The 27,838-nt window shown below is 35.3% G+C and overlaps 2 protein-coding genes across 6 annotated transcripts in view; both read left to right on the forward strand.

The window, feature by feature from the left end:
- RMDN1 (regulator of microtubule dynamics 1) overlaps window positions 1-27,838 on the forward strand; it is a 50,534-nt gene that overhangs the window by 19,347 nt on the left and 3,349 nt on the right. For 3 of the 5 annotated variants that reach the window (XR_006706481.1, XM_045454577.1, XM_045454579.1), the window contains exons 3-7: window positions 7,204-7,300; window positions 9,331-9,490; window positions 22,516-22,605; window positions 25,937-25,992; window positions 27,498-27,585. Coding sequence is in view for 4 of the 5 variants with exons in the window: in XM_045454577.1 (XP_045310533.1) it covers window positions 7,204-7,300; window positions 9,331-9,490; window positions 22,516-22,605; window positions 25,937-25,992; window positions 27,498-27,585 (491 nt within the window). In the remaining variant the exon portion in view is untranslated. The remainder of the gene's footprint in view (window positions 1-7,203; window positions 7,301-9,330; window positions 9,491-22,515; window positions 22,606-25,936; window positions 25,993-27,497; window positions 27,586-27,838) is intronic. The other 2 variants (XM_045454578.1, XM_045454580.1) reach the window with 2 other exon arrangements.
- LOC123585903 (L-lactate dehydrogenase A-like 6A) lies at window positions 1,173-4,679 on the forward strand. The gene is given in 3 exon segments (XM_045454576.1): window positions 1,173-2,329; window positions 2,331-2,786; window positions 2,788-4,679. Coding segments are annotated over 3 exon segments (1,134 nt in total). The 5' UTR covers window positions 1,173-1,700; the 3' UTR covers window positions 2,837-4,679.

A 27,838-nucleotide genomic window follows, 5' to 3' on the forward strand; every position in this document is an offset into this window, starting at 1 on the left:
AACGTTTATTTATTTTTGGGACAGAGAGAGACAGAGCATGAACGGGGGAGGGGCAGAGAGAGAGGGAGACACAGAATCTGAAACAGGCTCCAGGCTCTGAGCCATCAGCCCAGAGCCTGACGCGGGGCTCGAACTCACGGCCGCGAGATCGTGACCTGGCTGAAGTCGGACGCTTAACCGACTGCGTCACCCAGGCGCCCCAATGTTTGTTTATTTTTGAGAGAGAGAGAGAGGGAGTTGAGGAGAGGCAGAGAGAAAGGGAGACAGGATCCAAATTGGGATCTGGGCTGACAACAGAGAGCTTGGTGTGGGACTTGAACTCACGATCCACAAAACCATGACCTAAGCCAAAGTTGGACACTTAACTGACAGACTGCCCCAGGTGCCCCAGAAAAAAAACTTTTAATTTATGGGTTAAACCTTTTTATTTTTTATAGTCCCCACCTTTTAATCATCAAGAAAGTGACTGGGGAAGGAAGCAGAGATTTTATTTTGAATAGATGTTCTTTTTAAAGTTGTGATAAATGAAGAATTTGAGAATATTAGCCAAAAACTACTAGTTATTTATTGATTTCATTTGCCCATGACTATTCTTATCTTTAAAAGAGCAAATAATTGAGAATTACTATGTTTTTGTTTTATCTTTTCTTTAATGGATAATTTTTATGAAGGATAAAGTAGAGGATTTGATTCCTTAGACTTTTCACCCTAACCTCAATTCTCATAGAAACCTTGTAAAGTAGTTAGGACAAAAGTGTATTATGACATGATAGTTTTTTAAAACTTATCCTTGAGAGGTGTTGCAGTTTTAAGATTTTTCTGTGTGTGTGTGTGCGTGTGTGTGTGTGCGCGCGTGTGTGTGTGCGTATTCCATTATGGTATTTAAAAAAATTTTTTTTTAATTTATATTTATTTATTTTTGAGAGACAGAATGAGACAGAGCATGAGTGGAGGAGGGGCAGAGAGAGGAGACCCAGAATCTGAAGTAGGCTCCAGGCTCCGAGCTGTCAGCGCAGAGCCTGACGTGGGGCTCGAACCCACGAACTGTGAGATCATGACCTGACCTGAAGTCGGACACTTAGCCGACTGAACCACCCAGGCGCCCCTACTATTTTTTTCAAAGTGAACTCTGCCCCAGGTGGGCTTAAACTTAGGACCCAGATATCGTGAGTCACACTCTTTACTGACTGAGCCAGCCAGGCTCCACCCATTATAGTATTAACTTTTGAAAAGAAGCTCAAAGTTAAAACTTCTTCAAAGTCAAAGTGTCAGAGCAGAAATGAGAACTTTAATCAATTTTTTTTTCGTCTGTCACAGTTTCAGTGTGCTTTAGCACATTTCCTTACAGAAAATTAGTGCAAATTTGTAGTGCTTCCCTGAGCAACAAAATATGGCACTTTGAGAGGCAAAGCTGAAATTAATTTTAGCTTTAATGGTAATAGCCCCTTTTTTCAAAGGTGTTTTTATTTAAAATTACTGTGTATACAGTAGATTAAAAAGAACATTTTAATGTGCTAGACAGCTTGTGAGGGTCGCACAAACTGGGTGTGGTCTTGCGTGGCCACAGTAGCTAGCTGGCAGGGTGGGGTGGGGGAGGAGAATTAGGGGTTTAGTGTGTTAAACCTGTTTCTTTGTGCCTCAAAGAACACTGATGTGGCTTTTTTCCCCATTCTCTTCCTCTGCTTCTTGCATGAGACACCATGAGCTGGGCTGGGGGAATCCTGTGGGCAAGCCAGAGACCAGGCACCATAGGAGTGAATTTCTTTTGCCTAGGGATGGCTCTGTGTCCCTGCCAGGTGGCATGCATCCCCCTTAGGGGCAGCTGGTCCTTCAGTCCAATCTCCAAGATTATAACTGTCAGGTGTGAACTTACTAAGAATTTCACTTCAGAGGAGACGGTTCATCACAATAAGATCTCCATTATAGGAACTGGATCAGTTGGCATGGCCTGTGGTATCAACATCTTATTCAAAGGCTTGAGTGATGAAGTTGCCTTTGTGGATGTTGATGAAGGCAAACTGAAGGGTGAGACAGTGGATCTTCAACATGGCAGCTCTTTCATGAAAATGCCAAATATGTTTTCCAGCAAAGATTACCTTGTCAGTGCAAACTCCAACCCAGTGATTATCATAGCAGGTGCATGTCCAGGAAAAGGACAAACATGCCTTGATGTAGTCAAGAGAAATGTGTCCTACTTTAAATTAATGATTCCCAACATTACCCAGTATAGTCCCCAGTGCAAAATGATAGTGGTTTCCAGTCCAGTGGATATCTTAACTTATGTAGCTCGGAAGTTGAGTGCATTTCCCCTGTTATTGGGAGTGGCTATATCTGGATACTGCCCATTTCTGTTTCTTTATTGGGCAAAGGCTCGGTATCCACTCCAGAAGTTGTCATGGATGGATCTTTGGAGAACATGGAGACTCAAGTGTACCTGTGTGGAGTGGAGTTAACATTGCTGGTATCCCCTTGAAGAATCTGAATTCAGAAATAGGAATGGATAAAGATCCTGAGCACTGGGAAAATGTCCCCAAAGAAGTGATAACCTGTGGTTACGAGATGGTTAAAATGAAATGTCATACTAATTGGTCTGTTGGCTTATCTGTAGTTAATTTAATGGAAAGCATTTTGAACTATCTTAGGAGAGTGCATCCAATTTCCACCATAACTAAAGGCCTCTATGGAATAAATGAAAAGGTATTCCTTAGTGTTCTTTGTATCCTGAGAGAGGATGGTATTGCAAACGTTCTAAAAATAAACCTGACCCCTGAAGAGGCGGTCTGTTTGAAAGAGTGCAGAAAAGCTCTGGGAAATACAGAAGGAAATCAAGGTTTAAAGTTGTTTAAAGCCACCCTTATGAAGTTATTGATGGAGAGATAGTAGTTATAGGATTATATATCAAACTTTTGAATAAACTTGAATTCATATATGTGTATATATAGTAGTTGCTATTTGGTCTAAATGTATGATGTATGTGTTTAACGTGTTATAGAAGTTCTGGTTCTTTTCATCCAGTATATACCAATTCTTTCATTCTGGCTGGATTTTGTATTCATTTATATGGTGTTTTAAAAAAAAGTTGTAACTTCTTCTACAAATGTAAAAATAAAAGTATTTACAAACAAAAATAGCTCTGTTGATTCCAATTCTAACACCAAATAAAACCTTGATTTGACCTTGAAAAACAATTTTTAATATTCTAAGGTGTAACTTATTCTGAAATCTAAATGTATTGTCTTTATTACAGATTTTAATGAAAGCTGCCTTATATTTTAGAATCCTTCCTGTGTTTTCAAGCATATTTTGAGCACTTAGAACGTTGATACAAAATATGGAGTATGGATATTAGCCTACTTTGATTTTCTTTAGCTTTGTTTTCTTACATAAAATGTCATTTTATAATTAGTTGATTGGCATGCTCATTATAATTTGTGAGACTAGGCCATAGCCCTTGGGGAAAAAATTCAATTATTGATAAAATATAGAGATCAGATTTTCTTTTAACTTGGAAAATGATTCATGTTCCTATAAAGTCTTAATTCCATCACTCCTTACAAGTTTTACTCTGTCATATATCTGACTCCCATTTGGTGTGCTGTGATCTTTGTATTTTTTAGGAAATGATCTTTAGAGAATTCTGCTCATCAAAACTTCTCTTTAGAGCTGCTTCACCATTGAAGCCAATTAAAATTTTTTTCCCCTCATCAATATACTGGTATAAAATCCTATTCTGAAGTGAGATGTTTTTAGAAATTAAGGGTATATATATTTTTTTGACCTTTCATTTCGATGGGATTCTGGGACTCATTTTTAAAATGGTAATGTCTATATTTACCACAAGATAATGCAAATACCCACTTGGTCGTAATTGAAGAACTCCAGTAGAAAGTTTTTCATTATTTCCTTAAAATAGACAAAATTTAAAACTCCTAAAGATATGCTAATACAGTCACAGTACTCGTGTGTGTGTGTGTATGTGTATGTGTGTGCGTGCGCACGTGTGTGTGTGAAAGTTCACTTGTAAAGTACCTAAAAGATAATTATAAGTGGCCCATTAGTAAATAAAGATTCGTCATATCACTTCACTTGTCTCTCTTCATATACCTGTATTGATTCCTCTTTGATGAATCTACAGAACTGAGGCTAGTGCTCCTTCATCTGTGTTTCATTGTACTACAGCAGGGCATAAAGAGGTACTGTGCATCCAGTACTGCTTAGGCACAGTATTGTTGATGTGAAAAATTTGCCTTAAATTTTGATGATGTTGTTGCTACTTAGAGTCTTCTAACCCTAGAAAAATCCTAGAGTATCTGAAAAAATCTAGATACTCATTTGTAAGTTCTATAAGGAGAAACTTCTAGAAATAGAGCTGTTTTGGTTGCTTAGAGGAGTAGAGTTTTTCTCCAGATACCTCTCACGTGGTTAAGAGTACACGTACCAAGAAAAACCAGAAAGCCAAAATTTACTAACTTAGGTCACATCAGTGACATTTTTTTAAATTCTAAAAATTATGATCTTGTGCATATTCATTTTAGGCTAAATTTAAGATTTCATTGCACAGCTGAATTAATATCTCAGTTCATCCTGGATATTCATTATTAAGTTGAAAAGTAATTTACTTTAAAAGTGTAGTCCATTTTATAGAATATGGTCTCTTTATGTCAGTAACATAGCTTATTTTTAAATATTTTCAGGAAAAGTACAGAGCATTAAACAAGTAAAAAAAAAAAAAAAACCAAAACAAAACACAGCTGATTTGCAGATATGAGTGGTCTACAGTTTGCTCCCACCCTAGTGCCTATGTGAGTCTGTAGTATCAGAGTAAGTGCATTTTTTTTCTTGTAAATTGCACACTGTATGATTTTAGAAATTTCTGTTTAAGAATTAAGAAAAACATATTTAAACCCTGGATATTATAGCTTATGGTACTATACTGTATAATAAAGAAATAGGAAGTAAGTGATTTAAGAAGTTAAGAATAGTGCACAAAAGATTTAAATCATTTTAAATTATTAACTTTATTTCTACATTCTTCTTTTAATTGTGTGGATGATGAGTTGAAGCATTCCTAGATCACGTTAAGGACAGTAATCTCTATCAGTCTTCTTGGAAAGTCTGAGAAAAATCAGTGAATAGATTTAAATATAGCTTTGCTATTTACACATACCATGTATACATTCAAATATGCCAGATCAGTATATTTAATATTGTATAAGTTTTGTGTGACAGCAGCTGTAACAAATTACCACAAATTTAGTAACCTTAAACAACATAGATCTATTATCTTACAGTTCTGTAGTTCAGAAGTCCCCAAAATGGCTCCCGGTAGATTAAAATCAAGGAGTCGGCAGGGCTGTATTTCTTTCTGGAGGCTGTAGGAGAGGATTCTTATTTTCAGCTTCTAAAGGCTTTCCACATTCCTTTACTGAAGACCCCTTTCCTCTATGTTACAAACCAGCAATCATTTCACTCTGGCCTTGTTTTCTTTGTTATACCTCATCTGACTTTCTTCTTCCACCTTCCTCTTCTACTTTTAAGGACTCCTGGGAGTATATTGGGCCCCCTGGCTAATCCAAGATCATTTCCTATCTTAAGGTTAGCTGATTAGTAGCCTTAATTCTAGTTACAAACTTAATTCCCCTTTGCCATGAGACCTATACATTTTTACAGGTTCTGGTGATTAAGATGTAGACCTTTTGGGGACCATTATTCTGCCTACCACAAATATTGACTAAGAATGCTAAGATTACTACTTTTTAAGAATCTTTGGGTTGTTGGGAGTGCCTGGCAGGCTCAGTTGGTAGAGCACACAACTCTCGATCTTGGGGTTGTGAATTTGAGCCCCAGCTTGGGTATAGAGATTACTTAAAAAAAAAATCTTTGGGTTGTTGTAACCCAAATTTGCACAATCAGCCACTGATAAAAATATACAATAAAATGGAAGCAAACTTAAGAAAGTTAACCAGCCATGTGAATATTAAATTCTAACACCCAACCGGATTGAGGTAGGATTAAAGAAGAATTTGCTAATTCATTTAATTTTTCTTAAGCTAGTTATAAGTATATCATGGTGTTAACTTAGTAAAAAAGTACTTCATATAGTGTCAAACTCAGCAGATTTTTTTCTGGTCTAGAGCTTAATTTTTAAAAAAATTAAACCTCTGGGGCGCCTGGGTGGCGCAGTCGGTTAAGTGTCCGACTTCAGCCAGGTCACGATCTCGCGGTCTGTGAGTTCGAGCCCCACGTCGGGCTCTGGGCTGACAGCTCAGAGCCTGGAGCCTGTTTCCGATTCTGTGTCTCCCTCTCTCTCTGCCCCTCCCCCGTTCATGCTCTGTCTCTCTATGTCCCAAAAATAAATAAACGTTGAAAAAAAAAATTAAAAAAAAAAATTAAACCTCAAATACATTCTTCTCAATTAAAGCATACTAAGGTAAATAATAAACTTAATTGAACATATTGAAATGTTGGCTTATCTGTAGGACTAAGCAATACTGTACCCTTATAGAAGACAATTCAGTATGTTGTTCCTTAGTAGTAATTGGAATATCCTGAAATTCAAGCTTACTGTTTTTTTCAGGAACTAATCAACTTTTTTTAGAGCATCATGTTGTCTATAATGTTTTGTAGTAATGTATAAACTAGTTAATGAATTGGTTGGTGTATAGTGCCAGTGAGGGTAGTTTCAGATTCTCTGTGTAGTTAAATTCATGTAAGTTTTTGATGACAGATTTGACTCTTTCTGTAACAGCATCTGTATAAGTTAGATCATAGAGTCTAGTGAAACAGTGTGGTGCAGTCCATTCAAATTAATAATTTTCAGTACTGGAAGTGGATATTACATCATCATTTTCAACAATGGATGGTATTTAGCAACGACAACAGAGAGTTTGTGTGTGTGGAGGGTAAGGGTACCATAACTTTCTTGCAGGAAATTGCATTTTAAAAAATATATTTAGTCAGTTCCACAATAAGTTTTCTATGTTTTTCTTTTCTCTGGTTTCAGTAAACACTTACTGCGATAGCTTCATTTACTTATTTCTACTACACTTAAATATAGGTTCTTCAGAATTTCTGATACTTCTTTATAGGTGATTTCTATATCTAATTTTTCTTTTTTCTTATATATGAAAGTGTTTATGTTTCTTAGCATTATTGCCATCTGGCTTGGGAAGACCTACTTTATTGTGTCTTTTTCATTTTTAGTGTTCGGAGTTGAAGAAATTCTTGAACAAGCAGACTACCTATATGAGAGTGGAGAAACAGAAAAACTTTATCAGTTGCTGACTCAATACAAGGAAAGGTAGGGAATATATGATAGGCTTGGGTTTGCAGTTTCCTCCAAGTTTTTGTTATTTAACAATTAAGATGGTTCTTGGTGCTTGAAATTTTTATAATTTTTAAAAAAAATCTTACTTCAAAATAATGTTTCTTAGTGTTTAATTTATAGTATAATGTTTCAGTAAATGATTCACAAGTGCTACATGTATCTCAGTGATTTAATAAAGGTGATTCTTCATAGTTATTCTAGTAGAATGTTGAAGTATTTTTTTTACATTTGTTATTTTGCTTTGGATCATATGAGGTAGTTGTATATATGGTTATCTCATATATCTATGTTGTATATTTCTTTCTTACTGGCATAGGATATAAATGAATTAGGATGATCATATGCCACCATTGAATAGTATCTGTGTATCACTTCAAATTTTTTTTTTTAATGTTTATTTTTGAGAGGGAAAGAGAGTGCAAGCAGGGGAGGTACAGAGTGAGTGGGAGATGTAGAATTCGAAGCAGGCTTCAGGCTCTGAGTTGTCAGCACAGAGCCCATTGCGGGGCTTGAACTCATGAACCGTGAGATCATGACCTGAGCTGAAGTCGGATGCTTAATGACTAAGCCACCCAGGTGCCCCTGTGTATCAATTTAGAAGCAGTTTTTTAGAGAAACTAAAAATGCCTCCTTTTTCTATTTTAAGTATTAGATTACATGTTTAGTCCAGAGTATCTCTATGTAGTCAGTTTTGGGGAGGATTCAAGTGGCAGGAGATTCTACCCTATTAAATAGGTTAAATAAGGCTAAAATGGCATTGCCAGACCACATATTTACTTAATCTTCTAAGCTAAAGATACTGAGTCATTTTCAGCTACCTTTCTTAGATTCCCAAGACCAGTTTTCCACCACAACCCATCAATTTTACTTCCCAAATGTCTATAGGATCCATTTTTTCCTCTCCATGTTCCCCTTAGTTACTTGTAGGGGCTGGTTTGGTATTTTATAGTCATTTTAGTAATTACTTGAAAAGCAAGCTGTAAGATAGTTACCCCATATTTAATTATAGATATACAGTTGCTACCTTTAGTTTCAAAATTTTATGTGACTACCATTTTTTTAAGTTTATTTATTTATTTTGAGAGAGTAAGTGAGAGAGAACGTGAGCAGGGGAGGAACAGAAAGAGAGGGAAAAAGAGAATCCCAAGCAGGCTCTGCTGTCAGTTTAGAGCCCCATGCGGGGCTTGATCCCGTAACCGTGAGATCATGACCTTAGCTGAAATCAAGAGCCGGATGCTCAACCGACTGAGCCACACAGGACCCCCAGGTGAATACCATTTTTTGTTAAGAAATATATAATGGGCTTAAGGGCAGATATTTAATAAAAAGGATAAAAAGTCTAATGTTTTAAAAAATATTTCTAACTCTTAATTATGGTTACTATTTCATTTATTAACCATTTCTTAGTTTATAAAAGTATTTTCAAATGGAAGTTCTTCAAGGGGTCCAGTGCCCTTACTTGAAATATTTCATGCATCATGGAATGGATGACACACGCAAACATAGGATTTATCTTGAGATTTTGTTATATTCAGTCATTTATTAACACATATTTATCATATGCCTATTGTGTGCCAGGTACTGTATTTTGGTCTACGGATATAGCAGTTTTGTTTTTTAAAGCATGATCCTGTCTATAAAACTTATTTATTTTATGGGACTATCTGAACCAGGTAGTGAGTTGTCTGAAGTGCCAAAGCCTTAAGTTACATGTTGAATTTGTAGTGCAAGTGTTTGGAGAATTAAAATACAAAGGTCTTTTCTAAGGAAGTTAATATTTTAGATATCATAAGAAAGTTTAATATTTATGTGTAGTATTTTGTAGGAAATTTTAGCAAATAAAGTTTTTGTGTGAAAGAATATAGCATTGTGAATAATGACTTTTGACACTGCTAAATCTTCACTGACCTGTAAGACCATCATTATGTATTCATTAGTGCTGTGACCTTTAACAATTTTTACATTTGAGCTAAACTGGTTATTTTATATTTATTTCAAATTAGTGAAGACGCAGAGTTACTGTGGCGTTTGGCACGGGCATCACGTGATATAGCTCAGCTTAGTGGAACCTCAGAAGAGGAGAAAAAGCTCTTGGTCTATGAAGCCCTAGAGTATGCAAAAAGAGCACTAGAAAAAAATGAACGCAGTTTTGCAGCTCATAAGGTGAGGTCCTTAATATAATGAAACTGTTACTATCTATTGAGAGGTACATTAGTCTATACCTACCTATGATTCCTGATTTACGTGGGAAAGAAAATTTATCTGTATTAAAGAAGTAGGGAAGAGATTTATTTTTATAACATTTGTTCAAAAAGATGTAGTTTTTTCTTTGCATTCTTGAACATTTATTCTAACTTTATTAGTGTGTTGATAACTTAGTTTTGTGAATGCTTATTTTTTTATTTTTAAAAATTTTTTAACATTTATTTATTATTGAGAGACAGAGACAGAACATGAGCATGGGAAGGGCAGAGAGAGAGGAAGACAGAGTCTGAAGCAGGCTCCGCCTCTGAGCTAGCAGCACAGAGCCCGACGCAGGGCTCGAACCCACAAACTGAGAGATCATGACCTGACCCGAAGTCGGACGCTTAACCGATTGAGCCACCCAGGCGCCCCTGTGTATGCTTATTTTTAAACAGTTAATAGTTTCATGAATTACCTATACCTTTATTCCTAGTAGTAAAAGCACTTGACAATTGTTTACTCATTTTCCTCACATTATATTTCTGTTTTATGTAGAGGTGAGAGTAGAGTGGCTGGACAGCTGAGACCTAGTGTAACTTTCACATGTAACTCTGCTACTTTCTGAATTTCCTAATTGGTTTAGAATAATGTTTTTCAATGGACACTGTAGGGAGACATGGGGACATTATTTGTCTTTTGATTAGGACATCATGTTATCATGTTGGACTATCCTCAGCAGACCCCCAAAGTCATTGTGACAGCCAAATTCCATCTCCACCATTTCTAAATGCTCCCTTCTTAGAGGCCAGTCTCCCTCAGCACCCCCTCCCTGATTAATACTGGTTTATATTAAAAATAAAAAATAAGGATTCTTTAAGTTTGTTGAGATTTGTTTTATAACCCAGAATATGGTCCACCTTTGTAAATTTTCTTTGTGCACATGAAAAGAATGCTTATTCAGTTTCTTGTTGGGAGTATTTTATAAATGTCATTCAGGTCAAGTTGGTTCATAGTGCTGTTTGAGTCTTCTGTATCCTTAATGATACTCTGTCTGCTTGCTGTATAAATTATTGAGAGAAGGATGTTGAAATGTCCAAGTATAGTTGTAGGTTTGTTTCTTTGCAGTATTTTTAAATTTTTTCTTTCTTTTCTCTTGTATTTTATTTTACTTTTTAAAATTTACATCCAAGTTAGTTAGCATATAGTGCAACAATGATTTCAGGACTAGATTCCTTAATGCTCCTTACCCATTTAGCCCATCCACCCTCCCGCAACCCCTCCAGTAACCTTCTGTTTGTTCTCCATATTTAAGAGTCTCTTATATTTTGTCCCCCTCCCTGTGTTTATATTACTTTTGCTTCCCTTCCCTTGTGTTCATCTGTTCTGTGTCTTAAAGTCCTCATCTGAATGAAGTCATATGATATTTGTCTTCCTTTGACTAATTTCACTTAGCATAATACCTTCTAGTTCCATCCACATAGTTGCAAATGGCCAGATTTCATTCTTTTTGATTGCTGGGTAATACTCCATTGTGTATATAGACCACAGCTTCTTTATCCATTCATCCATTGATGGACATTTGGGCTCTTTCCATACTTTGGTTATTGTTGATAGTGCTGCTATAAACATTGGGGTGCATGTGCCCACTCAAAACAGTATAACTGTATCCCTTGGATAAATACCTAACAGTGCAATTGCTGGGTTGTAGGGTAGTTCTATTTGTAATTTTTTGAGGAACCTCCATCGTGTTTTCCAGAGTGGCTGCATCAGTTTGCATTCCCACCAGCAATGCAAGAGAGATCCTCTTTCTCCGTATCCTTGCCAACATCTGTTGTGCCTGAGTTGTTAATGTTAGCCATTCTGACAGGTGTGAGGTGGTATCTCATTGTGGTTTTGATTTGTATTTCCCTGATAATGAGTGATGTTGAGCATTTTTTCATGTGTCAGTTGGCCATCTGGATGTCTTCTTTGGAGAAGTATCTATTCATGTCTTTTGCCCATTTCTTCACTGGATTATTTGTTTTTTGGGTGTTGAGTTTGATAAGTTCTTTATAGATTTTGGATACTAACTCTTTATCTGATATGTCATTTGCAAGTATCTTCTCCTATTCTGTTGGTTGCCTTTTAGTTTTGCTGATTGTTTCCTTCACTGTGCAGAAGGCTTTTTATTTTGATGAGGTCCCAGTAGTTCATTTTTGCTTTTGTTTTCCTTGCCTCTGGAGATGTTAAGAAGTTGCCGTGGCCAAGATCAAAGAGATTTTTGCCTGCTTTCTCCTCAAGGATTCTGATAGCTTTCTGTCTTACATTTAGGTCTTTCATCGATTTTGAGTTTATTTTTGTGTATGGTGTAAGAAAGTGGTCCAAGTTCATTTCTCTGCATATCGCTGTCCATTTTTCCCAGCACCACTTGCTGAAGAGACTCTTTATTCCATTGGATAGTCTTTCCTGCTTTGTCAAGATTAGTTGGCCATAGATTTGTGGGTCCATTTCTGGGTTCTCTATTCTGTTCCATTGATGTGAGTGTCTGTTTTTGTGCCAGTACCATACTGTCTTGATGATTACAGCTTTGTAATACATCTTGAAGTCCAGGATTGTGATGCCTTCTGCTTTGGTTTTCTTTTTCAAGATTGCTTTGGCTTATCAGTGTCTTTTCTGGTTCCATATAAATTTTAGGATTTTTTGTTCTAGCTCTGTGAAGAACCCTGGTTAATTTGATAGGCATTGCGTTTTTGTTTTTGTTTTTAATTTAAAAAATTTTTTTAGAGAGAGAGAGCATTAACAGGGGAAGAGAGGCAGGGAGAGAAAGAGAGAGAGACAGAGAGAATCCTAAGCAGGCTCCATGGTCAGCACACAGCCTGATGCTTGGCTTGATCCCATAACCCTGGGATCATGACCTGAGCTGAAATCAAGGACCCTCAACTGACTGAGCCACCCAGGTGCCCCTTTTTGCAATTTATTAATTTTTGCAGCATGTATTTTAAAGTGCTGTTATTAGGAATATAAACATTTAGGATTGATTATATTTTCTTGATGCATTGACCTCTTTATCATTATGAAATGATCCCCTCTATCTTTGAAATAACTCTTGGGTTTTTTTGTTTGTTTTTTTCTTTTTCTTTTAGTTTTATAGTCTACTTTGATATTAACATAGCAACTCTTATTTTCTTTTGATTAATGAAAGAATTTGTAGCATGTTACATCCTTTTCTGTCCTTTTACTTTTAACTGATTGTGTCCTTATATTTAACATATACTTGTAAACAGGTGATAAGTCTATCCCAGCCTCTGCTGGCTGCCAGCAGTCTGTGGTGTTTCTTGACTTGTGGATACATCACTCCAATTTCTACCTCCATTGTCACATGGTGTTCTCCCTGTGTGTCTCCTCCCTGTCTTCACTTGGCCTTCCAATAAAGACACCAGTCATTAGATTAAAAATCATAAGGAAAATAAATTCACACTGTATTTTCTCAAGAGAAATCCATGCATAAGTGGATCCACACAGTTTAAATTTGTGTTTTTCAGCTGTACTTATTTATTTTATAACTAGAAGTTTATACATTTTGACCATCTTCCTTCAATTCCCCTTCCTCCTACCTTCCGCTTCTGGTAGCCACAAGTCTTATGCCTTTTTTTTGTTTGTTTTTTAAGATTCCACATATAAGTGAAATCATACAGTACTTTTATTTCACTTAGCATAATGCCTTCAGAGTCTATCTATGTTGTTGCAAATGGCAGAATTTCCTTTTTTTTTTATACCTGAATAATATTTCATTGTGTATGTGTACACACACACACACACACACACACAACTGCTTTATTCATCTTCTATTGGATCTGTACTTAGGTTGTTTCCATGTCTTGGCTATTGTAAATGCTACTATGAACATAGAGGTACAGATATCTTTTCAAATAGGTAATTTCATTTTGGGGGGATAAATTCCCAAGTAGAAATGATGGATCAGGGGCGCCTGGGTGGCGCAGTCGGTTAAGCGTCCGACCTCAGCCAGGTCACGATCTCACGGTCCGGGAGTTCGAGCCCTGTGTCAGGCTCTGGGCTGATGGCTCAGAGCCTGGAGCCTGTTTCCGATTCTGTGTCTCCCTCTCTCTCTGCACCTCCCCCGTTCATGCTCTGTCTCTCTCTGTCCCAAAAATAAATAAACGTTGAAAAAAAAAATTAAAAAAAAAAAATGATGGATCATATGGTAATTCTATTTTTAATTTGTTTTTGAGGATCTTCCATACTGTTTTCCATAGGGGCTGTAACAATTTAAAATCCCACCAACAGTGCATAAGGGTTCCCTTTTCTCCACATCCATGCCAGCATTTATTTCCTTTTTTTTTTTTTAAGTTTATTTTGAGAGAGAGAGAGAGCGCACGTGTGAGAGAGAGAGGGGCAGAGAGAGAGAGAGAGAGAGAATACCAAGCAGGCTCCGTCAGGCTCAATCCCATGACTGTGAGATCATGACCTGAGCCGAAATCAAGAGTAGGATGCTCAACCATCTGAGCCACCCAAGTGCCTCTATCTCTTTTTGATGATGGCCATTCTAACAGATTTGAGGTGATGCCTCGATGCTATTTTAATTTGCATTTCTTTAATGACTAGTGATGTTGAGCATCTTTTCATGCACCTGTTGGTCTTTCATATATCATCTTTGAATTTTTTTTAATTTTTTTTTTACATTTATTTATTTTTGAGAGACAGAAACAGAGTATGAGCAGGGGAGGGGCAGAGAGAGAAGGAAACACAGAATCCGAAGCAGGCTCCAGGCTCTGAGCAAGCTGTCAGCACAGAGCCCGACACAGGGCCCGAACCCAGAAACTGTGAGATCATGACCTGAGCTGAAGTCGGACGCTCAACCCACTGAGCCTCCCAGCCACCTCAATATATCATCTTTGAAGAAATGTCTATTCAGGTCCTCTGCCCACTTTTTAATTGCACTGATTTTTCTTCTGCTGTTAAATTGTATGTAATTGTATGAATTATAATTCAGATATTAACCCCTTATTACATAGATCATTTGCAAATATTTTCTCCCGTTAGGTACACTTTTCATTTTGTTGATGGTTTATTTTCCTGTGCTGAAGCTTTTTAGTTTGATGTAGTCCCACTTGTTTATTTTTTATTTCGTTGCCTGTGCTTTAGGTGTCATATCCAAAAAATCATTACCAAGACCCATGTTAAGAGGCTTTATTCCTGTTTTCTTTAGGAGTTGCATAGTTTCAGGTTTTACATTTAAGCCTTTAACTTATTTTGAATTAATTTTTGTGAGTGGTGTAACGTTTATTCCTTATACATGTGAATATCCAGTAACCCTAGTGCCATTTTTATAGTCTGTCCTTCTCAATTGAATATTCGGGGCTCCCTTGTCAGATATTAGTTGACTGTATAGTCTTGGGTTTATTTCTGGGTTCTTAGTTCTGTCTCATTTGTTTGTTTTTATGCAGTGCCATGCTCTTTTAATGCCTATAGCTTTATACTTGTTCTCCTTTCTCAGGATTTCTTTGGCTATTCAGGGTCTTTGTGGTTCCCTATAAATTTTAGGTATGTTGTTTTCTACATCTGTAAAAAAAATGCCATTGGTATCTTGATGAGGATTGTGTTGAATCTATACACAGATTTTGGTGGTATTGACGTTTCAACAATATTAATACTTCCAGGGCACAAATAGTGATTACCTTTCAATTTATTTGTATCTTTGTTTTCTTTCATCACTGTCTTGCAGTTTTCAGAGTAGAAATCTTTGGCCTTCTTATATACATTTATCCTATTTGGTTGTTTTTGAGGCTTTTGTAAATGGGATCTATTTCTTTGTCAGAAAATTTGTTGCTAGCATATAGAAATGCTACTGATATTTACATGTTAATTTTATATCTTGCAACTTCACTGAATTTGTTGATTAAACAGATTTTTGTTTGAATTTGGTTGCATCTTTACAACTTTCTATATATAGAATCATGTCATATACGAATAGAGACATTCTACTTCTTCCTTTCCAATTCTGATACCTTTTATTTCTTTTTCTTGCCTGATTGCTCTGGGTAGGACTTCAAGTACTGTGTTGAATAGGAGTGGTAAAAGTGGGTACCCTTGACTTATTCTTGATCTTAGAGGACATCTTAAGCCTTTCATCACTGAGTATGATGTTAGCTGTGGTTTATCACGTATGGTCTTTATTATGTTGAGATATGTTCCTTCTATGTCTAATTCAACTTGTTAGGAGTTTTTTTTTTTTCTTATGATGAAGGGATGTTGAATTTTGTCAGATTCTTTTTCTGCATGTATTAAAATATGATTCTTTTCTTTCTGTTAATGTGATACATCACTTTGATTGATTTGTGTATGTTGAATTGTTTTTGCATCGCAGGGATAAATCCCACTTGATCGTGGTGAATGATTTTTTTAATGATCTACTGAATTTGGTTTGCTAGTATTTTACTGACAGTTTTTGCAACTATATTAGGTTTCTTTTGTTGTGATGTTTTGTGATGGTTTTGATATCAAAGTAACACTGGTGTCATAGAATACTTAGAGGCATGTTTACTTTTTCTGGGTTTTTTTTTTTTTTGGAAGAATTGATAGAAGCTTGGTGTTAATTCTTTTTAAACATTTGGTAGAATTCACTAGTGAAGCCATCTGGTCCTGGCCTTCGCTTTGTTGGAAGTTCTTTTGATTACTAACTCTTTATTATTACTTATTATTCATTTATTCGGATTTTTTGCTTATTTTTACATCAGTTGGATTGTTGTTTCTAGGAATTTTTCAGGTTTTCTGGGTCACTTAATCTGTTGCCATATGATTGTTGCTACTATTCCTTTATAATCTTTTTTATTCCTAGATTTATTACTGAGGTTAGTAGTAATGTATGCCCTCTTTGACTCCTGATTTTAGTAATTTAACTTTTGTTCTCTTATTATGTCTAGCTAAAGGTTTATAAATTATGTTGATCTTTTCAGAAAATTAACTTGGTTTTGCTGCTCTTCTCCATTTTTCCTATTTATTTTATTTATCTCCACTCTAATCTTTATTATTCCCTTCCTTCTGTTTACTTTAGGTTAATTTGCTCTTCTTTTTCTAGGTTTTTTTTTTTTTTTTTTTTAATTTTAGAGAGAGAGTGTGTGAGCAGGGGAGGGGAGCTGGGGAAGAGAGAGAGAGAATCTTAAGCAGGCACCATGCTAAGTGCAGAGCCGGACATGGGGCTCATGCCCATGATCCTGTGATCATGACCTGAGCCAAAATCAAGAGTTGGGAATTCAGCTGACTGAGCCACCCAGGTGCCCCTTCTTTTTCTAGTTTCTTAAGGTATAAGGTTAGATTATTGACTTGATTTCTTTAAATATATATTTTTTATTTTTTTTTCTTAAGTTTGTTTATTTTGAGAGAGAGCATGTGAGATTGAGCAGGGGAGGGGTATAAGACAGGGAGAGAAAGAATCCCAGGCAGGCTCCCAAACCCACAAACTACAGGATCATGACCTGAGCCAAAATCAAGAGTGGGATGCTTAACCAACTGAGACACCCAGCCACATCTTGATATCTTTCTTTAAGGTAACCATTTACAGCTATAAGTTTCCCTCTGAATACAATTTTGCTAAATCCCACAAATTTTGTTATGTTGTGTTGTTTTTGTTCTTAGGGAATTTAAAATTTTTTCTTGTGATTTCTTATTTGAATGTGTTATTTAGGAATGTGTTTTTTTAATTTCCACATAACTGTGAATCATCCAAATTTCCTTCTTTTATTAATTTCCATTTTCGTTTTACTGTGGTCAGAGAACATACTTTGGTTTCTGTCTTTTAAAATTTGAGGCTTTTTTATGGCCTAGTATCTTGTCTATCCTGAAAAATATTCCATGTGAATTGAGAATACGGTGTTGGGTAGAGTTCTGTACATGTATGCTAGCTAGGTCTAATTAGTATATAGTATTGTTTGAGTCTTCTGTTTGATGATTTTTTCCTAGAACTAATTTGATGATTTTTGACTAGTTCTATCCAGTCTTGGAAGTGGAGTATTGAAGTCCCCAACTATTATAGTTGAATTGTCTCTTTCTACATATACTTGTTTATAATTGTTATATGTTCTTGATACTGTTTTTCTTTGTCTCTCATGTAACAGTTTGGTTCCTAAAGTCTGTTTTGTCTGATATTAGATCATTATCTAATTCTAATTAGTATATCACTTCAGCTTTCTTGTGAGTACGGTTTATGTGCTAAACTTCCCTGTTTTTTGTTGTTTTTACTGTTCATTTATTTTGGAAAGAGGGAGAGAGAACACAAGCTGGGGAGGGGTAGAAAGAGAGGGAAACAGAATCTGAAGCAGGCTCTGAGCTGCAGCATAGAACCCAATGGAGGGCTCAAATCCACGGACTATCATGACCTGAACCAAAGTCAGGTGCTTAAGTGACTGAGCCACCCAGGTGCCCTAAAACTTACCTGTGTTTTACTTTAAATGTATATACATTTGAATACATATATCTTTTATATATATATATATATATATATAATATATATGTATATATGTATATTGAATACATATATACATCTGAATCTAAATTGTATTGTAGACAGTATATAGTTGAATCATGTGTTTTAATACATTCTGCTGCTAATCTTTGTCTTTTAATTGGAGAGTTTAACCCATTCACATTTAAAGTGTAATTGACAATAAGAAGTTCTTTTGCAATTTTGGTGTTTGTTTTCGATCTTTTGTTTCTTAAGTCCTCCATTAGTGTCCTTTATTTAGTATTCCATAGATTTATTTTGTTTTGCCATTTTCATTCTTTTATTTCTTATACTGTACATTTTGAGTTATACTCTTAATGGTTATCCTAATACCATTACCATCATAATTTGTAATTACCAAGTTCATATTGGATGTCAACTTAATTTCAGTAGTATACCAACTTTGCTCTTATATATCTCTGCTCCCATCCCCTTATTCTGACACAGTCAGCTAGCATTTTGATCTTGGACTTCCCAGTCTCCAGAAATGATGAGTAATAACATTTCTGTTATTTTAGCTGACCACTCTAGTGTTTTGTTCTAGCAGGACAAGCAGACTAAAGCAGGTGTCCATGGTTTCTGATTTGGCTGTTAATCTTATTGAGGACCCTTTGTACATGACAAGTCATTTCTCTCCTATTTTCAAGATCATCTCTTTGTTTTTTTATCTTTGACAGTTTGATTCTGCTGTTTCTGGTTGTGGATCTCTTAAATTTATCTTATTTGGGGTTCTTTGTTTTCATCAAAGTAGAGAAGTCTTTGGCATTTATGTTTTTAAGTATTCATTCTACTCCCTTTCTCTCCTCTTCTCTCCTACTGGGACTCCTCTTATGTGTATTTTGGTAGACATGTGGGTGTCTCACAGGCTTCTGAGTCTGTGTTCATTTTTCTTCTTTCTTTTTACTTTCTGTTTCTCATAGAGTGTAATCTTAATTGACCTGATACCTTCAAATTAGCTAATTCTTTCTTCTGTCCACATCCACTGTTGAGCCCTTAATTCAATGTTGTGAATTTTTTATTCCATTTATTGTACTTCCCACCTTCAAAGTATATGTTTGGTTCCATTTTATAATCTCTGCCTCTTTATTGATAATTCTCTATTTAATGAGACATTGTTCTTAGTATACTTTAGTTCTTCAGACATAATTTCCTTGTTGAACATACATAAAGTCTAGGAAGCCCAACATCTGGGCTTCTTCAGGCATAGCTTCCTTTGATTTTTTTCCTCCTGTATGTGGGTTATATATTCTTATGTTTTGCATGCCCTGTAATTTTTTTGTTGAAAACTGGACATGCTAACTATTATAATACGGTAAATCTGGAAATCAGGTTCTCTCCTTTCCCAGAATTTGTTGTTGCTGCTTTTAGTATGTGTTGTTTTTTTCTTTTTTCTAAGATTTTGTTTTAAGTAATCTCTACACGCAACATGGGGCTCAAACAACCCTAAGATCAAGGGTTGCATGCTCTACCAATTGAACCAGCCAGGTGCTTGTGTTGTTTTTCTTGTAACTTCTTGACCAGATTCTGTAAAGTCTGTGTTCTTTGTTATATGTAGCCAAAGAAGTCTCTGTTCTCTTAGTTTAGTGGTCACCAAATGATTGGGCGTACATTTTATAAAATGTTTGGAGCCAAAATGTTTTCCATTCTTGGTCATGGGGCTCTCTGTATGTGTTGGGACATACCATTAGCCCTTAGCTGGGCAGTTTTAAACTGTGCCTTGGCTTTCACTTTCAATTTGTGAAGAGCCTTAAGCTCAGGGCCTTCTCAGATCTTTCCTAAGCTTTTTGTTTTTGTTTTTGGCTATGGTGTTATTGCATAATTAGCAAAATGCTTTGCCATTTAATTCAATAACAAAATAATTCACACTTCATGATGCTTTCAAAGCATGACATTTGAAGTCCATTTTATCTTCCTTTGACCTATGCATTGGTAATAAAGTGTCATGGTATGGAGTATGCGTGGCACTCCAAATGCTTTCAGGTTATAACACTATCACTGTGATTTACAGTGTATGGAGCAGCAGTAAGAATCAGTTAAAATATTACATATGATCTCTTATCACAATTCAACCCTGCCATTGTTGAGCAAAGCCAGTCAATTCATAAGTGGTGAGTGTGACTGTGTTCTAGTAAAGCTTTATTTGTGAGCACTGAAATTTGAATTCAATATAATTTTCGTATGTCATGAAGTATCCTTTTGGGTTTTCTTATTTATTTATTTATTTATTTATTTATTTATTTATTTATTTTAATGTTTATTTATTTTTGGCAGACAGAGCATGAGCGGGGAAGGGGCAGAGAGAGAGGGAGACACAGAATCTGAAGCAGGCTCCAGGCTCTGAGCTGTCAGCACAGAGCTTGACGCGGGCTTGAACTCACAGACTGTGAGATCATGACCTGAGCCAAAATCGGATGCTTAACCGACTGAGCCACCCAGGTGCCCCATCTTTTGGCTTTTCTTTATTGAACCTTTCCAGCACCCTTAGGGACATCTCTTTACCTAGCCTTTCCTCCCAAGCTTTTCATTAGTTTATTTGCTGGAGACAGCAGCAATCTAAGATACTAGTTTATAAATGTTTTCAGTAAATGCCCCCCCACCCTGGCACCCCAGAGACAGTTTTATCACTAGGGCCTTTTCAAGTTAGGTGAAATATGTACAAGGCCAGTCTTCCAAGGAGCCACCAAACAAGTCAGAACAAAGATTACAATTCTCCATGAGTGAGATCTGTTCTGTACCCTCAGGTATTGGGAATGGCGGGGGATGGGGGGGTGGGTGCTGTTTTATAGCTCTTGCTGAGATTGGGAGTGTGGGATGATAAAACAGCACAGAATTCACTATTCTCATTAGGAATAATCTGATACTTTGAATAAGCGTTCCCAGGTCACCTCAAGCCTTAGGTTAATTTCAGAGTTCCAAAAATAAGTTGATTTTGATAGTTGTTGCTCATTTTTTTTTTTCAGTGCTTTTATGGAGAAGCAGAATCCAGAGTTCTTTACTTTGCCTTTTTCACTTATGTCACTCTTAGTTTTTGTTAATTTTAATCCAATTTGGCAGTCTGCTTTTCATTTGGGGTTTTGGACCATTTACATTTAATGTGATTAATGATATTTTGGGGTTTAAATTTCCTATCTTTCTATTTGTTCCATCTGTTCATCTTCTTTTTCTGCCTTTTTTATTGATAAGTTTTTGGATTCCATTTTATTTATTTCATTGACATAATGGCTATAACTCTGTGTCATGTTGTTTAGTGGTTGCTTTAAGGTTTATAGCATACATCTTTAACTTACAGTCCACATCAAGTGATATAGCACTTCATATGTTAATAACTGCTCTTTGTGCTATTATTGTAATATATCTTTAAAATATGTCAAAAATCTCAAAATACTGCCAGTCTAATCAGGGAAGAATGTTTAGGATTCATCCATAAGCTTATGTTTGTTTGCATATAGAAGATGGTGAGATACATAAGAGAAGGTGTTTTTATCCAGAGTCCTGATATGTGGGAGAAGATCAGAACAGCAAATTTGAAACCCTGTGTAACCACCTAGTCCCCTGGATTTAGGCAGCTGGGTAACTCTCAGTGGAGATTAAGTGAGCATAGCCTATAGAGGGGTGTGTGTGTGTGTGTGTGTGCACACGTGCACAAATTATGTTACATTTTAAGTTATACTTTTTAAGTTTCAATAAACTTACCAAGATTTTGGCAGAAAATAGATTTAAACAGAAGTTTGTTTTAGTTAAAATCTTTGTGGTTATAATTCTTAAAACCCCACAGAAATAAGCTCAAATAAAAATGGAGGGGCGGTTTATTAGAAACTACTGTTTCTAATAAAACCCAAAGGCAGGGTGTTTTTGGTTCAGGAAAACCTGGCTTGATTGCTCTGAGGTTTATATTATCTCTTTGCTGTTACCTGCACATCTTTTTCTCTGCAGACTCTTTTTCTCATTCTACATCTTGTGACTTTCTACAGCACTTGAATTTATGAAGCTTGGATATTAGGTATTTAGTCCTTAGGGACAAAACTCAGATTGTCTCAGTTTGGGTCTGTTGTCCCATCTGTGGCTATGGGGACAACATCACAATTGACAGATGTGGCTCTTATTACTAGAACCGTGCAGATGTGGGAGAAGAAGCAGCTTGTAGAAAAGAGGATGAGAAAATAAAATGATAGTTATTCAATTGCAAATTTTTAAAAATTTATACTCTGGTTATAAACATGAATCATTGTCTCCTCATTGTGTTGATAACTTCCTTAGAGATTCTGTATTCTTTACCTTGTATTATAGTTCTCAATAGAGAACTATAGAACACGTCCTGTCCTTGAGTTCCTTAAGGGCCATGTCTACTTTCCTTTGTATATGACAGTGTATTTTATTCAGTTTTTATGTTAAGTTTTTGTTGAATGAGAATGACTATTGAGGAATAAATATTCAGTTTTACCTTGTATTGAGTGGAGTATTAGTGGGGTATTATTATTCTTATATGTTTTTTTCCTTCTATTTTTAGTGGTATGCAATCTGTATTAGTGATGTTGGAGATTATGAAGGCATCAAGGCTAAAATTGCAAATGCTTACATTATCAAGGAGCATTTTGAGGTACTGATGAATTTTAAAAGTCATTACTTTTTTTAATAGATTTCTGTTTCACTTATTTATTGCTGTATAGCAAACCATCTAAAATTTAGAGACCTAAAGCAGTGACAGCTTATTTCTCAAAATTTTGTGGGTTTACTCTGTAGTGGTGCTTTGATCTGTTTGGTGTAACTGAGATCATTTAGATAGCTGTGTTCACCTCTGTCTTCAGCTGGGACGGGAATGCACACGATATCCTGTTAAGTGACTGTTTCTCTCCACTTTTCTTTATATTATTTAGTAGTCTAGCCCAAGTTTCTTTATAGCATGGTAGCTGGCTTCCAACAATGAGCATTCCAAGGTAAAATTCCAGTGTGGAAACTTTTATCAGGCTTCTGTTTTGTATCACACTTAGTAAAGTCCTGTGGACCTAAACAAGTCATGTGGCCAAGACAAGAGCTTGTGAGAGGGTGCTATATAAGGTCCTGAATATCCAGAGGTGTGGTCTAGTCTAACAATCTAACACAATTGGCAAACCCAATAGTAATAGTACTGTTAACAGTATTATCTCTGTGTGGGTATTTTGTATTTTAATATTTCCAGTTACTTATTTTATAGTAAGCTCTTTGTTAGGTGTCAGATGTTTTCTAGGAGTTTGTATTTTTTATGATGCGCATAAACACTACTTCATTGTCCTAAGCAAAACTAAACAAAAAACTCCCAAAAAACTGACACTAAAAACCCAGCATATTTATTTCTCTTGTGATATTTTAGACCATTGTAAAAATGCAAAGGAAGAGAATATGACGGAAACATACATGGGGAGAATGTTAGATAAGCTCTTTACTAGCCTTTCTGAATTTTATAGTTATAGTCTCAATTCATAGTTTATATGATGGGTAGTAGAAAAGCTAGGAGTCAGGAGTCCTAGCTTTTTATTCAGACATCAATAGTATATATGTGTATATATATATATATATATATGTATGTATACACACACACACACACGTGTATGTGTGTGTATTCATATATATATATATATATATTTCCATTTAATAATATGCAACATTTTTCACATTTTAAGAACTTTAAAATCAGATTATATAATCAATGGTATCCTATAATTGGCAGTGCTTTTTTCTTTTTAGTGGTACATATAATAATGATACATTGTAACTTTCACAGTATCTTAGATTCGGTGAAATGCCATAGTTTGCTCAGTGGCATTAAAAAAAATTGCCTAAATTATTCTGTGCTATATGATGTAGAAATATGTGACAAATAAATTCAATATGAAAAATTAAAAATTGCAGAAAATTGTATTAATGGAAACAGAAAAGGCTATATTTTTTAAAAATGATGCATTGCAAGTTTCATGTGTGTTTAAGTATATTTAAAAAATAATGTTTAGTATTTACATACTAAAAAGATCATTTATACTATTATTTCTAATTCCATTATTATATCCAAAGCCATAAGGAATTACTGTCTTTGGATTGTTGTTTTAAAGATTTTATTTTAAGCAATCTCTACACCCAACATGAGGCTTGAACTCACAGCCCCCAAGATCAAGAGTTGCATGCTCCACTGACTGAGCCAACCAGGCACTCCTATCTTTGGATGGTTTTTTAAAAACACTTCAACTAATGGCAGGAAGAATTATAAAAGAAAGGGTTTACTTGAGAGTAGTCCCTCTCAACCCCTCCTGTAAGAAAATTAAATTCCCCTAGGCATCCATTGTATGTTACGAGTTAACTTTTCTCCCTTGCATCTAGAATGGTACTAGCTCTATACCATTCTTGGTAGATTGGAGAAAGTTAGTTATTCATATAATTTTTTGTAGGGCTTAATTTTCTAGTGGAACTCCACTTAGGAAAGGATGGTTAGTGTATAAGTTGTGTATACTTTTCTTTTTTAATTTATTTATTTTGAGAGAGAGTGAGAGAGGGCATGAGCAGGGGAGGGACAGAGTGAGACACAGAATCTGAAGCAGGCTCCAGGCTCTAAGCTGTCAGCACAGAGCCTAACTCAGGGCTTGAACCCATGAACTGTGAGATCGTGACCTGAGCCAACGTCGGACACTTAACTGACTGAGCCATCCAGGTGCCCCTAAGTTGTGTATACTTTAAAACATATTTTGCTATAAATCATATGACTATATTTAGTGGAAAAGTAAAATAAGGTCAGTGCTGATTCTTACCCATATTATTGAAGCAAGATTTCTAAGTCCTACTCAGCCTTATTCTAGGTATTACTTCTGCTTCCATTAATCAATGTCAGTAGTAAATTGATACTTTTGACAAGTAAAATTAATGATGTTGGTGATAGAAGATATTACTGTGTTAAGTACCTTCTATTACTTGCTCATTTAATTTTTTACCACAACACTATAAAGTAGGTATATTATTCTCTCAATTCTATAAAACAGCAAACTCAGGCCTTGGCAAGAAGAGAGAACTTGCCAAGGTCAAAAAGGTAGAAGTCACTGAGCTGTGATTTAAATTCTGTCAGTCTTGGCTTCAGACCTCACATTGATAACCAGTTACAAATATTTTAAAATGCGTATCTCATAATTACTAACTGAAAGTGAAAATGTGGGTTTACTGAAAAGCATAAAATAGAAGGTCTCAATTTTTTAACAAGGGTCTTTTATTTTTAATAGGGTTAACATTAATCTGAGATATTCTTAGTGGCGTTCAACAAAGTAATTGAAAAAAGGAATAGTTGGGTTAAAGTTAATCTGTAGTTTATGCTTTACATTAATTCACATAGGACTTTCACATAGTAAATAGAAATTAGGGAGACTTTATCAATGTATTTTACATTGCATATAATTATTTTACTAATAAATTCTGTGACTAAATAGCATTTTTCCTTTGTTAAGGATAAGTGGGGAGGTTGAATAAATTCTAAATACAAGAAGAGACTTTGTAAAATTATTATGTAACTTTTTTCTTATTTTAGTAAATAATGCTATTTAATGCAATATTCATATAGAACTTGCCAAAAATAACTTCCTTTTCTTATCTAGAAGAAACATTGAGAACTATAGTTTTCAAAATGAGATTGATTTACAGATTTCATGTTTTTTCTCATATTGATAAATCCTATCAGGATTTATTGCCAAACTTTATAAAACAGAACCTTTAATACAAGTCATTAACAGTGTATTGAAATGAATTTATTAACCAAATTAAAGAATCAAGAGGGAAAAAGCTGATATTCATTATCCTAGAAGGATTGAAATGCAGGGTTGCCAAAAAACTTTTTTACATCATGGCTTTATGCTTGCTGAAACACAAGCATTATTTGTGTTTAGAACACAGATATGATTGACCTTCTCCTTTCTTGTTAGAAAGCAATTGAACTGAACCCAAAAGATGCTACCTCCATTCACCTTATGGGTATTTGGTAAGAAAATTTCTTAAGTAAATATTTCAGTCATATTTAGTATGATCTTATTTTGTAGTATATGAAACAAGATGTAAAATATTTAAAAGTATTTGACATTCATGAGTATTTAGTTCATTATATTAACTAGCAGTTGTGATGTATTGTTGGAAAATACTAAATTTGATTGTAATTGTGTTAACCATTGTTATTCAGATCACTTAGAAGTAAATATTAAGATGAAAAAGGCGTTAAAACTTCTTGCTAGACTTTGAAATTCCTTTTGTTGGGAAAGATTATTTTTATCCAATGAAATTGGATTCATCTAATTATGTAGCAATACAGTTTGATGCTCTAAGAGAGTCTTTGGATCTTCAAAGTGTATAAAATACAGTCTGATTCATCTGAACAACAATATAATTTTGACTGTTAGTATCTTTCCATTTATCCAATGTATAACATTATTTTGCTGGTATGAGCATACACCAATCTGTTTAAATGCTTGCTGATTTAAGAGTCTTTCTTGAGACAGGTTTGCCATGTTTTCTTTGGGTGTAGTCTGCAGATCTGAATATTTTATTGTCTTCTTTTTGGTGTAAAAAACCTTGTATCAGACTCTTAAAAAAGAGTTAAATATCCTTCAGGGCCATATTAAACTAACAAAACGCTTTCTGAGGACTAATGATAATGGAGAGACAGTTACTAAGTCAGATGCTAGGGAGTAAACATGAATGAGATACAAGTCTACCTCAAGGAATTCAGACTATAGTCAGAGATCTAGCACTTTTTTCCCTACTTCTATCAGAAAGTTGTCAAGATCTTTGGATGTTAATCATTTGCTTCACTCTTTCAAATAGGTAGGCTTAAGTTGTGTTTTGTCATTGTTATTTATGCATATCATGTTTGGTTTTGTCATTTTATTTTAATTAAAATTTTTTTTAATGTTTATTTTTGTGGGAGACAGATCGTGAGCAGGGGAGGGGCAGAGAGAAAGGGAGACAGAGAATCTGAACCTGACTCCAGGCTCTAAGCCATCAGCACAGAGTCCAATGTGGGGCTCGAACCCACGGACCACAAGATCATGACCTGAGCCACTGAGCCACCCAGTCACCCCTGGTTTTGTCAATTTTTTAAAAACTTCTCTGAGTTAGTCTTTCTAATGCAAAAAATAGGGGTAATGATCCAAACTCATTTAGTCCTTGTAAGGAGTGGATGAGAGATAATCACCTAGCACCTGAAACAAAGTGAGCACTTAGTGATGAATGATATATGCTGTTATCATTACTAGTACTATTGCTTACTATTTATATTAATCACAAAATATACCTTAATTGATGGATCTATATAAACCAGTCTCTGGGTAATTTAGTAGGCATATTAACCTACTGGATATTATTATGTAAAGTACAAATTGTTCAAACGTACAACAGGAGAAGATATGTTTTATATGTTAAGATGCTTAGTTTTCTTAAGAGAAAAAAAAAGGTGAATTTCAGATATATAGATGTTATTTTATTTCTCTATAGGTGTTATACATTTGCTGAAATGCCTTGGTATCAAAGAAGAATTGCTAAAATGCTGTTTGCAACTCCTCCTAGTTCCACCTATGAGGAGGTAGTGTGCTGTCCTTTATTAATTTAGTACTGGTTTCCTAACTGCAGTGCCATTCTACAGTGTCCAGATCTGGAGCTCTGATCAGTGAGGCATTTGAGCACGTTTCTAACCATCCAATGCAACTATCTTATCACCAAGGCTTAATACTTATAATCTATGACTGGTGAGTGGTTTTTTTTCTTTAGGTGAGTGGCTGATGACTCTGGTATGTTGTTAGCTATAATAGCTCATGGCTAAAATTTATCATTTTCTA

This window comes from Leopardus geoffroyi, chromosome C3, assembly GCF_018350155.1.
Source record: "Leopardus geoffroyi isolate Oge1 chromosome C3, O.geoffroyi_Oge1_pat1.0, whole genome shotgun sequence".
NCBI lineage: Eukaryota > Metazoa > Chordata > Mammalia > Carnivora > Felidae > Leopardus > Leopardus geoffroyi.